Source organism: Eupeodes corollae, chromosome 1, assembly GCF_945859685.1.
Source record: "Eupeodes corollae chromosome 1, idEupCoro1.1, whole genome shotgun sequence".
NCBI lineage: Eukaryota > Metazoa > Arthropoda > Insecta > Diptera > Syrphidae > Eupeodes > Eupeodes corollae.
The window spans coordinates 166,078,431-166,090,107 of record NC_079147.1 but is presented as its reverse complement, the minus strand read 5'-3'; the positions used below and the strand labels follow the sequence as shown (position 1 = coordinate 166,090,107).

Here is an 11,677-nt window from a genome sequence, read left to right as displayed (position 1 = left end):
AATTTGTTTTCGACTAAAAATCTATTTAACAAAACTAGATTTTCACACTAAACTGTTTCTTGATATGAAAAGTATTGTTGGTAATTTAAATTTGTATTATAATTTATAATAATTATAATTTTTTTTTTTTTTAAAAACTGATAACTTTTTGTACCAAACACAAAAACCTACAAACTTTGAAGCAAGACAAATCGACAGACGGGATGTGAAGTTATCAGTGTGGGTTGCACTCAGCCTCTTTTTTTATATTTGGTTGCAACTGTCTCATAGACATTCAAATATCAATTTAAAAGAAAAAGACAACTTTTCTTCATGTCAGATGTCAGTATATGGTAACCCTATAACTTTTTACCAATAAATGTATTACCAATCTTAAAATAACAACAATAAACAGACGCAGACTAAGCCGGAAGAAAATACCAAGTTAACAATTGTATACTCTCATTTCAACTTGTTTTTATTTTTTTTGAAAACGACCTATGAAGAAAGATGTCAAAGTATCTTTACTCGCAATTTAGTAACTGATATTGTAATCGAACGTGAAATCGAACATCAAAGCTGAACCCTGTTTAACTCTGGCTAAGCAGAAACTCCATAAAAGACTAGACTTGCAATAATTTCTTCTTCTTCGTTTACTGTTTCTTTGGGGGCTTTGATTCTTCCTACTTACCTTTATGCTATGGTGTGGTGAACATTTATTTGTTCTTTCGTTTTCCACTCGTGTTCGTTGATCATCTTTTATCCCACTTTGTATTGCCTCTATATACTTTTGTGAGCTCTAACAATAAATTGCTTAGAGAGGGAATTGGTTGATTTTTTTCTTTTTATAGGCTCAAAGCATTCGACTTATTCAAACAGTCTTACGCGGACATCTATCGATTTGGTTGCTTTTGAATTAAAGTTTTTTGTAATTTTATTTCAAAACAATATAAATACAATATTTATTAGTTTAAAATGATTAAAAACAATTATTTTCTTCTAAGTTATTGCATTTTAACCCTCGTGGCATCTGCACTTTGTGAAAATGCTGAAAACAAAATTAAACAAGGTAAGATCGCTAGAGGCTTGAGAAGATATTTCTTGTATAATATCTGCGTATCTCTGAATATTTACCGGTGTTAAAGTTATAATCTTGTTCTGTTGGGATTATGAGTGATTCATTTGTGAAGAATTGTTTACGTGTTGTTAACCTTTTGAGAAAATGTGAACACAAAAAATTGTTTACAAATATAAATGCTGTGCCAAAAATTAGTATTGAATAATATTCCTTAAAAGATCTCCTTGGTTTTTCTGGATCAGAGTCAAGTTCCGAAATATGTTTGTGTGCTTATAGCCAGGCCCATTAGAATTTGGGTTTGAACAACGCACCTATTCTTATTTATCTAAAAATACGTGAGATGTAAGAAAATAACTCGAGATTTATCAAACTTTTGTCGAAAAAAGTAGTCTTTGAGTTCTTTATTTGCCAGCATAAATTAAATATTACTTTGAATTTTTTCCTCTTCCACTGTTGTGTTTAATTCACATACATTTACATTGTAGCATTTGTATAAAGAAAAATGAGATTCCTCCCTTGACGTTTAAGAACAACCTTTAACAAAATTAATTTAGTGTTCTAAACATGGACTAAGAAGACTCGACTCACTCAATTTAGTGGTCTATTCTATTTTGTAAACAATTGTCAACTATTGTCAAAGTACATTGTTCAAATAACATTATTGATATGTCAATCTATCAATATCAATATTGAAAACAAATATTTGTATAACTGCTCTTAACTTTTTTAAGAATTTTAATAAAAATAAATGATACAAATTTTTCGTTAGCATGTAGTTGACCCACCAACTTACGAATCTGAAAATTATAAAATCACAGTTTGTTTGCACACATTTGTAAACTATTTTATTTAGTTTGTACGTGTCCTTAAAATAAGGGACAACAAACTTTGTTGGCAATCTTGTTTGACATTTTTTAGAAAGCATGCAATCGTTTGTACATACTTTTATATGACGGTTCATTTCATTAATTTGAAAAAAAAACTGTAAATAGTATTTTCAATTAATTTTTAATATTTTGGGACAGAAATAGTTTTTTCAAAACTTGGAAAAAGAGTAATTAATGGGCTACTTCATTAATGTAAATAAAAAATTATAAAAATTCAATTCGACAAATAATAGCTTGTACGAGTTTATACATCTTTTAGAAAAGTTTATACAATCACACTTTTCTTATTTCATTCAATACAAAACATTTAATGCAATTCGTTTCAAAATCCGTGCTTTGAATTAAAAAAAACAAAAACGAGGCTTGGATGCGACCCACACTGATAACTTCCCATCCCGTCTGTCGATTTGTCTTGCTTAAAAGTTTGTCTACTCGTAGCAATTTTCACCAAATTTGCGTACTATTTTTTGTAGATTTTATTTTTTTATGAAAAAACGTTCTGTTGGATTTTTATATAAAAATTACTGAATATCGAAAACAATATTATCTGTAAAATAAGATAAGTTTAAAGCCAACATTTTAAATTCTTATAAGTAAAAATTAGTAAGAAGCTATTATCTTAAATTTTTGAAAAGATATTTGAGTCGAAAATAATTTTTTACCAACTTCAGTTAATTTTTTTCGGTTTTCAATTTTTTGTAAAAAAAACTGTCAATTCCATTTTTTTCAAAATGTTACTGAATGTTGACAACAATACTTTTTGAAAGATAAAAGTAAATTAAAGCCAATATCTCAAAGTTTTAAAAAAATATTTGAGTCGAAAATCAATTTTTACCAACTTTTATTCATTTTTTTTAGGTTTTTATTTTTTTGTAAAAAAAACTGTCAATTCGATTTTTCCCAAAATTTTATGAGATGTCAAAAACATTATTTTTCGTTGCACAAAATTGTTTTGGAGATGAAATCATATTTTAGTCGTAAATTTTTGGAGGTGAAACATTTTTTTTTCAGTTTTTTTGATTTATAAAAAAACCGTTAAATGGATTTTTTTTAAAAATATACTTCTTTGATATCACGTTTCAATATATTATATAAAATTTAATTGAAGTCTCTAGCGTTTTTGGTTCGTAAAATATTTAGGGTTAACCAAACTTTCACTTTTTTTTTCAAACTGCTATGGTAAAAAAACTACTCACGCAATTTTCTTGAGAGCCCTTTCTGCATGTTTCTGCCTTATTATCTGTGTAACAAAATTTATTTGAAGTCGATATCTCTTCTGGTTCTTGAGCTATGGAGGACGAAAAAACGCCACGAACGTACGGACGTACAAACGTACGTACACACGCACGCACAGACATCTTTCTAAAAATCTTTGATTTCGACTCTAGGGACCTTGAAACGTCGAGAAATGTCAAAATTTTCAATTTGACAAATCGGACCCATTACAATAACTTCCTATGGGAAGTTAAAAAAGTTCTATTAGATCATGTCGAACAAAAATTTAACAAAACATTTTCCTTACAAATTTACCTTTTTTGAAACTTGCAAATTTTTGCATATTTTTTAAAAAATGTTGTGCCTTGTTCTTTGAATTTGTCTTTATTATGTCAATCTATTGATTTTATCCTTCTCCTTCTTTAAATCAATATTTTCAAAATTGTAAATATTGCCCACAATGTATCATTATTTGTACGTCTATAAACAAACATTTTTGGGACATGTTTTAATGGAACGTTTACAAGTTTTTAATTTTGAACAAATTATTTTGATAAGAGTTCCTTTTTTTAGATTTTTTCCCCAGACACTCTTAGGCCAACGAATGATCAATTATTTGTTTTTCTGAAAGATGTATTACATATTTGATTATTAGTGGAACTAAATATTTACATTTGAAAAAACTTTTGTAATGCTTTAAATTATTTTCATGAAAATTATTTCTAAGAAAATGAGCAAATATTCAGGTTCTTAAGAAGAAACCTTGATTAAGAGATCATCAATTTTATATTAAGTTGCCCTTAAATTCCTTAAACTAGCCTTGAATTTTATTATTAATTTTTTTGACACACTTGCGACACATAGGAACTATATGGTATGTTTTGTATTAGGAAACAATTTCAAAATAGAGCTTTTAATAAAACACGACATAACGGCAGTAGAGAAGTCGAAAAAAGTGGTTACCCCGATTCCGCATGTCGGTCTGTCTTTTTAACGTTTTATTAATACGAAAAATAACAGCAGTCCCCATACAAATTTTTTGATTTGACATGACATGATTTGATTTTTCTAAAACTTTCTCTAAAGTTTGTGTTCTTAATTTGGCTTCTTTCTACAAGTAAAGTTTTGGTATTGCTCCAAAAGGGTACTCCTCAAAAACCTTTATTTTGTTTTTAAGTTTTCTCAAGAACTAATGGAGCGATTTCAATAATCTTCTCTTTCTGTGCAAGCTCTTTTTGATGAGTGCAACACAAACGTTTCTTCCCAACTCATTTGTTTACCTTAATTTGTTTTAATTTAATTTTTTAGAGAAATTATGACCTCAAAAGCAAATATTTACTTAAATTCAAGAACCAAACATTTTTCTCTCTAAAATGTTTAAGTTTTGTTGACTCCTTTAAGATCAAAATACGAGTAAGCAGACTGATAGCGATAGTAATAATAGACTCCCGAAAATTGAGTTCGAAAAAACTTTGTCAAAAAAGCCCGAAATTCGTTCTTAGCATAAATAGAAATGGATACCAAAAACATATATTTTATTTTTGGAAAAAAGCTACGTTTCAAAACAATTTCTTACATTTCTGCGTGAAATGTAGCAAAAACCCTATAAACTATTGTGTTTTAGCTCTTAAATATGTCATATTTAGAAAACTTTTGGAATCTGGGAATGCTTTCATATGTTGGGAGTCATACAAATTAAATAGATAGATCATACTTTGCTGGACAACATTGTTCTTAAATAATTTGATAACTAAAGATATCATTTTAGCAATTGAAATGTGTAAAGGTTAGGTTAATATACTCGTACACATTATAGTATTTAAATTTTGTAAGCCTCCTTTACAAAACATTAAAGAACATTTTTAAGCGGAGAGTAAAAACTTATCTAAGTGTGTGAACCACCCCCCACCCCCTGAGGAAAAGTCTGGATCCGCCCTTGCTCCAAACAATAAGCCATCATTTTATTTTAAATTCAATTTATTTGCATATTTTTTGTCTAAAATGATTCATTCTTAATGCTACTAAAATTTAATAAAAATAATACACACACAGTAAACTTCGTGACAAAGTTCTAATCTCTAAAACTCCATTTTTCAAAAAATTAGAAGTCTTACGCAATTCTTCAATAAGTTTTAAAGTTAAGTCAATTTAGAACTGTGATTAAGATCTCACCCTGAAATAGAACTTCGCCTTATAAGTCCCTCAAATTCTATGGTTTAATAAATCGATGGTCACTTGTGCATATTTTGTGTTGAAAAACGATACACGTTTCAATTAACATTTTGTCGTCGAGTACAATCCGCGTAATGTACTCAGAACCCTAAGAATAACTCGCCTACAAAACCCGTTTACCCCCGCACCCCACCAACTTTGAATAAAGCATAGTTATAGAAAATGTAAATATAATTTAATGAGAATATATGCAGGTTGTTTTAATAATGTTTCAGAGAAGTCGCAGCGAAATTATTGAAATCAAATGTTCCACTTTTGAATAATATATTATTATCTTGACAAAATTAATTCCCATCCCAACTATCAAAAAATCAAATCAAATGGGGTGGCGCAACAGTCCGTTGTGAACCAGGGCCTAGTGACTTACAACTCTCAACCATTCCTGTGTGCGAATACTGTTGTCAGGAATGGAAGGGACCTACAATTTTAGGCCGAATCCGAACGGCCCCTATTAAATAGTCCTAACATTCTTAAACTTTTCGTTATTTTTTAAAAGCCTAGTTTATTATCCTCATTGGAACGCTAGATTTGAAAGTCTTCAATTTTAAATATTATTATAATGTATTTTTCTTTTTCATTACTTATTTTGAACGTATAGAGCAAGTTTATGAACAAGATCTGACGGACACTTTTAAAATTGATGGGTCCTCCCAAGGCATTCAAAAGGTAAATCTTAAATGTGGTGCCGAATCAATGCAGATAATGCTCGAGACTGAACAAGACTTCACTGGAGTAATGTATACTAGAGGAAGCTTCTACAAGCAATCGGCGCCATGTTTTGTTAAATCTGAAAAGACTAGCAATATCCGTTCGCTAGAAATGAAATTTAACTTCGATCAATGTCAGACCCAACAAGAAGGCGATGTCTATACGAATATTGTGGTAATTCAAAATGATCCTGAACTGATTACACCTGGAGATTCAGCCTTTTCGTTGGAATGTGATTTCCGTCAGCCAAGAAATGTTAATGTTGAAGGCAATTTCGAAACAAGAGAAAGGTTAGTAATGCGGATTTTATACGCGAATTATAATTATACTTAATGGAAACTGTTTAATATTTAATTTTAAAACTTGCCATACAGAAATCCACAGAAATTGCGATCACCTTCTCGGCAACGAGAATAATTGTGCATTTGAGTGGTGTATAAGCAAGGTACTGCAGGTGACATTGCCTTAACATATTTTTTACCATTTTATTTAATAATTTTGATATAAGCTACCAAAGAACAATTTTTAGTCCAACTTTACCTTTAACACTTTCTTACTTTAAAATTATAATTGGTAACACAGAACGGTATCAGGTTCCCGCATTACACTCACAAGTCCCGACCCATCATACACTTCAAATTCCTTAGATGATAAGGACACAGTACACAATGCTACAGACACAGTTACATACAAACCGTCGGAATCGGTTAACATAATTGGTAACAAGAAAGTCCAGGGTAGTGTGGAAGAGGTGGCAATTGGTGATGAGATTATAGGCTCAGTACTTAAAGATGAATTGTAAAATCCAACACACATTTCAAAGCATGAATATTTTCTTAAAATTCCCAACACCAAGTGACAAAGGTTGATAGACTTGTGATACAAATTGTATGTAATTAAATAATAATAATTAATATGTATTTTTTTCTTTTTAATTTAAATAGCATCAATGGAACAAATAATACGAGCTAATTATCATCAGCAATTTCATTTGCAATTTCGATTACAAAACAACAAGTGTACCTTTATGTACCTACTGTGATATGTTTTTTAATATGTTTTGGAACTTGATGAAAATTAAATTATTGATTTGGATGAATAAAATGTTTACAAAAACTGGAAAACATTGATTTTTATTTCGGCTTATTCTACAATCTACATAAAACATATTTAATCTTGTAAGGAGTTTGGATTTTATCAAAACTTGTTGAAATTTCCAACTATTTAAAATAAGTCGTTGCAGGGCATTTATTTAATACAATAATTTATTAGAAATGTTAACGGCCATTTTCGTCACAACAGTCCTAAGCTGTAGTATATGGCAAGGCCAGCTTTTATAAGTATTAATAGTTTATTATTATTTGTGTGTCAAACAATTGAGAAAAGTGTCATTGGGCAGATTCAAATCAAATAAGGGAGTTCATTTGCAGTCAACTGCAAATTTGAGAAAGCACTTTTCATGACAAGAATTACTCTTGGAGAATTTGTCAATTCCTCGCAAGAGGCAGTACCCGTGGAAAAACTTAAGGTGGCATAGGCAGGGAACCAAGACCTCTCGCATGACAGACCAACGCACTAACCATCATGCCGATGGTACAATCATAGAGGAAATATATTATATATATATATTATAAAATATTTCCTCTATGAGTACAATGTTGAAAAGCTTACTTGAGCAAATAGTTAAAATTACAATTTGGATTCAAAATCAGCACTAAAACGTACTTTCCAAAACTTTGAAAGTATAAAATTCGAGTTTTTCTCGAAACTTCATATAAATTCAAACAAATATTAATTACTAATTAGTATTTCCAGAAACTAAGTAAGGTACTAAAATGCTTTAAATTGGATACTTACTTACTTAAGGCGGCGCTACAGTCCGGGGCGAACCTGGGCCTCAACCAACATGCGTCTCCAGCCAGCTCGGTCCCAAGCTAGCTGTCTCCAGTTTCGCACGCCAAGTTGGTTGAGGTCCTCTCCCACCTGAGTACGCCACCTCGCGGTCTTCCTCTACTGCGCCGTCGCTCGGGATTGGATTCGAAGACCTTCCGGGCTGGAGCGTTGATGTCCATTCGCTCTACATGACCCAGCCATCTAAGCCGTTGGACTTTAATTCTGCTAACTAGGTCAGTGTCGCTGTACAGACCGTACAGTACGTCGTTATATCTCCTCCTCCATTTTCCATCTATGCCTACGGGACCACAAATCACCCGAAGAATTTTTCTCTCGAAGCATCCTAAGACGCTCTCATCTTTCTTTGACAGGGTCCAGGCCTCAGCGCCATAAATGAGAACCGGGATGATGTGCGTCTTATAGATGGTGATTTTAGATGCTCGAGAGAGGACTTTACTTCTCAATTTCTTTGTTTGATTTCAGCGCTGGTTTCGTTGTCTGTGTTTAAAGCGGTGCCTAGGTAGACAAAGTCCTTACCTACCTCAAAACATAGCTGTCCATGGTGACGTTTTGTCCAAGATGTCGTTGTTCAGTGTCCTTTTTTGATGACAGCATATACTTGGTCTTGCCCTCATTGCCAACTAAACCCATCTTCTACGCTTCCGTCGCAATGCTCACAAACGCTCCACTGACATCACGCTTTGATCTTCCAATTATGTCAATATCATCTGCGTATCCGAGTAATTGGATGGATTTTTGGAAGATTGTGCCTCTAGTTTTGACGGTTGAGTTTTGCACAATTCTTTCCAGAACGATTTTAAAGAAGTCGCATGATAGTGCATCACCTCATCTAAAACCTTTTTTGACATTAAATGCATCGGTAAGATCTTTTCCGACCTTGATAGAGTAGCGTGCATTCTCCATCGTCATTCTGCGCAAACGGATAAGTTTGACAGGGATGCCGCTTCGGTTCGTGGGTTGTACACTTGGGAGGTTTTTTTTAACCTTTTGGTAACATTTACGAACATCATTCTCGTTGCGACATCCCTCTATCTCCTCGATCGCGCGCTTTTCATGCTCCTTTTTTTCCATCTAAGAAGCCGGTGTTCCTCTCTGCTCTTCTGCTCGTAGAGCTCTAGTCCTTTTGTGCAGGGCCGTTTTGTATGCCTCTTGTTTTCAATGCTTAATGCAGGAAGCATAGGACTCCTTAAGACGTTATTAGAGACTCGATCGGAAAAGGACATGGCAGTCTCTTGCGATTGTAGCCGAATAACGTCGAATCTTCTCACAGTACTTCCTTGTTTTGGCTTGGATCGGGATATCCGTAGCCATACCTTGGCTACAACGAGGTAGTGGTCCGTGTCAATGTTGGCCTCTCGGAATGTTCGGATATCCTGGATACTGGAGAAGTGTCGTGCGTCGATCGCAATGTGGTCAATCTGGTTGACAGTTGATTGATCAGGAGATTTCCATGTCCCCTGGTGGATATTAAGATGTGTGAACTGCGTACTAGCTACCAGAACGTCTCGCCCCGCAGCGAAATCGACCACCCTGAATCCGTTGTCGGAGGTAGTGTCGTTCAGGCTGTATCTCCCGATTATGTCACCAAAGATGTCTTCTCTTCCTAGCTTGGCATTAAAATCTCCTAAGACAATTTTAATGTCACAGCCAGGGCACTGCTCATATGTCTTGTCCAAGAGCTCGAAGAATATGTCTTTGGTGTCTTCATCTTTCTCCTCTGTTGGGGCATGCACGCATATTAGGCTTGTGTTTACGAATTTAGCTCGCTCACACTGTAGAAACTCGAGACTTTTTGCCTGAGTCTAGTTCCAACAACAAATATACACCCAAATAGACGCTATCGTTATTCGCGGTAGCAGTCGCCGTAGTAAACATCGCAGTCTTTTAGTTTGCGTTTGCCCGGTCCATCCCATCGCACTTCTTGGATGGCGGTAATCTCTGTCTTGCAGCAGTTAAGGGCTTCCGCTAATTGTTCGGCTGCACGTGGTCTGTTCAGGGACGTTACATTCCACGTACAGATCCGAAGTTCGTTGTCCTTATTTCGTTTGTGTGGGTTGTCAACAGTGAATCCGTCCGTATCCGATGCTTGTTGGTGCTTCGCAACTAAGGTATTTTTGACGTGGTCAGGAAGTCACCCCGACGGCTCAACCCCCAACCTGGAGGGCCAGATCCTATAAGTATAACTCCAAGGACGGGTAGCCGCCTTAACCGCTCCTTAAAGGCCTGGGCTCTGAATATGTCGAAGAATCCCTATTAGATGTTCACTAAGTATTTCAACCTTACTGAAACTGTAGATGCCACCGTTGATTCCATCTCGACAATTCGTCCGCTTCCGTCTTCATAAGGAGAGGTGCCTTAGTGGAAACACCTCTCCCCCCTCTTTCGTTTGCTGCCCTCAACAACTTTCCACTGGGGTTAGAACCCAATCTCCAGTTGAGAGGCGCCCGATGTTCACCGCGGGGAGGTGAGAGTAGGAGTTGATAGATGGAGGTGGGTTTTGAGAAAAAACCTATGGACGCTTGTGTCTTCTTAAATGCACATTTCTACAATTTGAACATCAAAAACAGAAATATTGGTGTTTTTTAAAATCATCGTACAATATATTGTTAAGAAATATTTTGAATTTTAACTTAGGCTTAAAAATCCCGGATTTGGTTTTGTAAGCGCATTTTTGGAGGGGCATATTTTAAAAATTTAATGTAGTAACGTGATAGAAAAATTTAAAGTCGAGATTTGAATTTAATATATAATTATAATGTTGTTTTTTTTGTGGGACTGAAAAAAGAGTTACTTGTCAATGAGTGTAATTGCTTATAGAGTTATGTATGATGTTAAAAACACAACGAAAAATTCTTTATGTTAGAAAAAATACTTGTCATAACTATGATGGGCAGGTAAAGATGACATAATGGAATTGAGAGTAATGCAAATTTATATTATCTTATTAATCAGCTATCAACAGGGCCTGATTGAGAGAGGGCAACCGGGGCGAAAGCCCCGGGGCCTCCACAAACCGCTTTGTTTGCAACATTTTGGAACGATATCTTGGAGCGATTTAACTCTACAAAGAAGATGTTGCAAAACCCGAAAATGATACTTGAATCGACAATACGTGCATCCAAACGAAATGATTTTGATAAATACGAGGAAGCAGTCAAAAAAATATCCCATTCTAATGAATATGTATAATCACGCACCCGCACCAGAACGAGAAATGTGAGGTTGAATCCGCTCGATTACGGCAAAGCACACTACGCAAATCTATCACCTAAGGAAAAATACAAAGTATCCGCCTTCATCACAGTGATTGGCCAGCTATCCATTTCTCTTGCTGAAAGTTTGCATGCCTATGAAGCTGTACGTTCGAGATTTGGATTCCTGAATCACATCGAGAAGATGGATACTGACAGTATGCACGCTGCAGCAGAGGCATTGGTGAAAGTGTATCCGGAAGACTTAGAACCTAGTCTTGGTAATGAATTGGTTTAATTTTAAAATTTCAGAGCTACATTTCCAAACCTAGAAATTGCATTGAGAATGTTTTTGGTTTCGATGGTAACAAATTGCTCATTTTCACAAATGAAAATTATAAAAAAAGACGATGGTACAAAACCGTCTATCGAAGCTTACTCTGGATTTCAACGAAATCATCAACGATTTTTCG

The 11,677-nt window shown here is 34.2% G+C and overlaps 1 protein-coding gene across 2 annotated transcripts; it reads left to right on the top strand.

The window, feature by feature from the left end:
- Positions 1-813: 813 nt before the first annotated feature.
- Positions 814-7,223, top strand: LOC129939540 (uncharacterized). 2 transcript variants are annotated; one of them, XM_056047582.1, is made up of 4 exons: positions 814-1,048; positions 5,990-6,389; positions 6,682-6,987; positions 7,044-7,223. In XM_056047582.1, the coding sequence occupies exons 1-3, from the start codon at positions 955-957 to the stop codon at positions 6,899-6,901; spliced, it is 714 nt and encodes a 237-aa protein (XP_055903557.1). In that variant the 5' UTR covers positions 814-954; the 3' UTR covers positions 6,902-6,987; positions 7,044-7,223. The 2 variants fall into 2 exon arrangements, with proteins under 2 accessions (XP_055903557.1, XP_055903556.1); XM_056047581.1 differs by having other exon boundaries at positions 815-1,048; positions 6,682-6,963.
- Positions 7,224-11,677: the final 4,454 nt, after the last annotated feature.

What these genes read in the sequence shown, in the direction of transcription:
- LOC129939540 (XM_056047582.1), top strand. Translation starts at nt 955, where the DNA reads ATGATTAAAAACAATTATTTTCTTCTAAGTTATTGCATTTTAACCCTC. An exon ending in TGAAAACAAAATTAAACAAG is followed by an intron (nt 1,049 to 5,989) that starts GTAAGATCGCTA and finishes TTGAACGTATAG; the next exon opens with AGCAAGTTTATGAACAAGAT. An exon ending in AATTTCGAAACAAGAGAAAG is followed by an intron (nt 6,390 to 6,681) that starts GTTAGTAATGCG and finishes TTGGTAACACAG; the next exon opens with AACGGTATCAGGTTCCCGCA.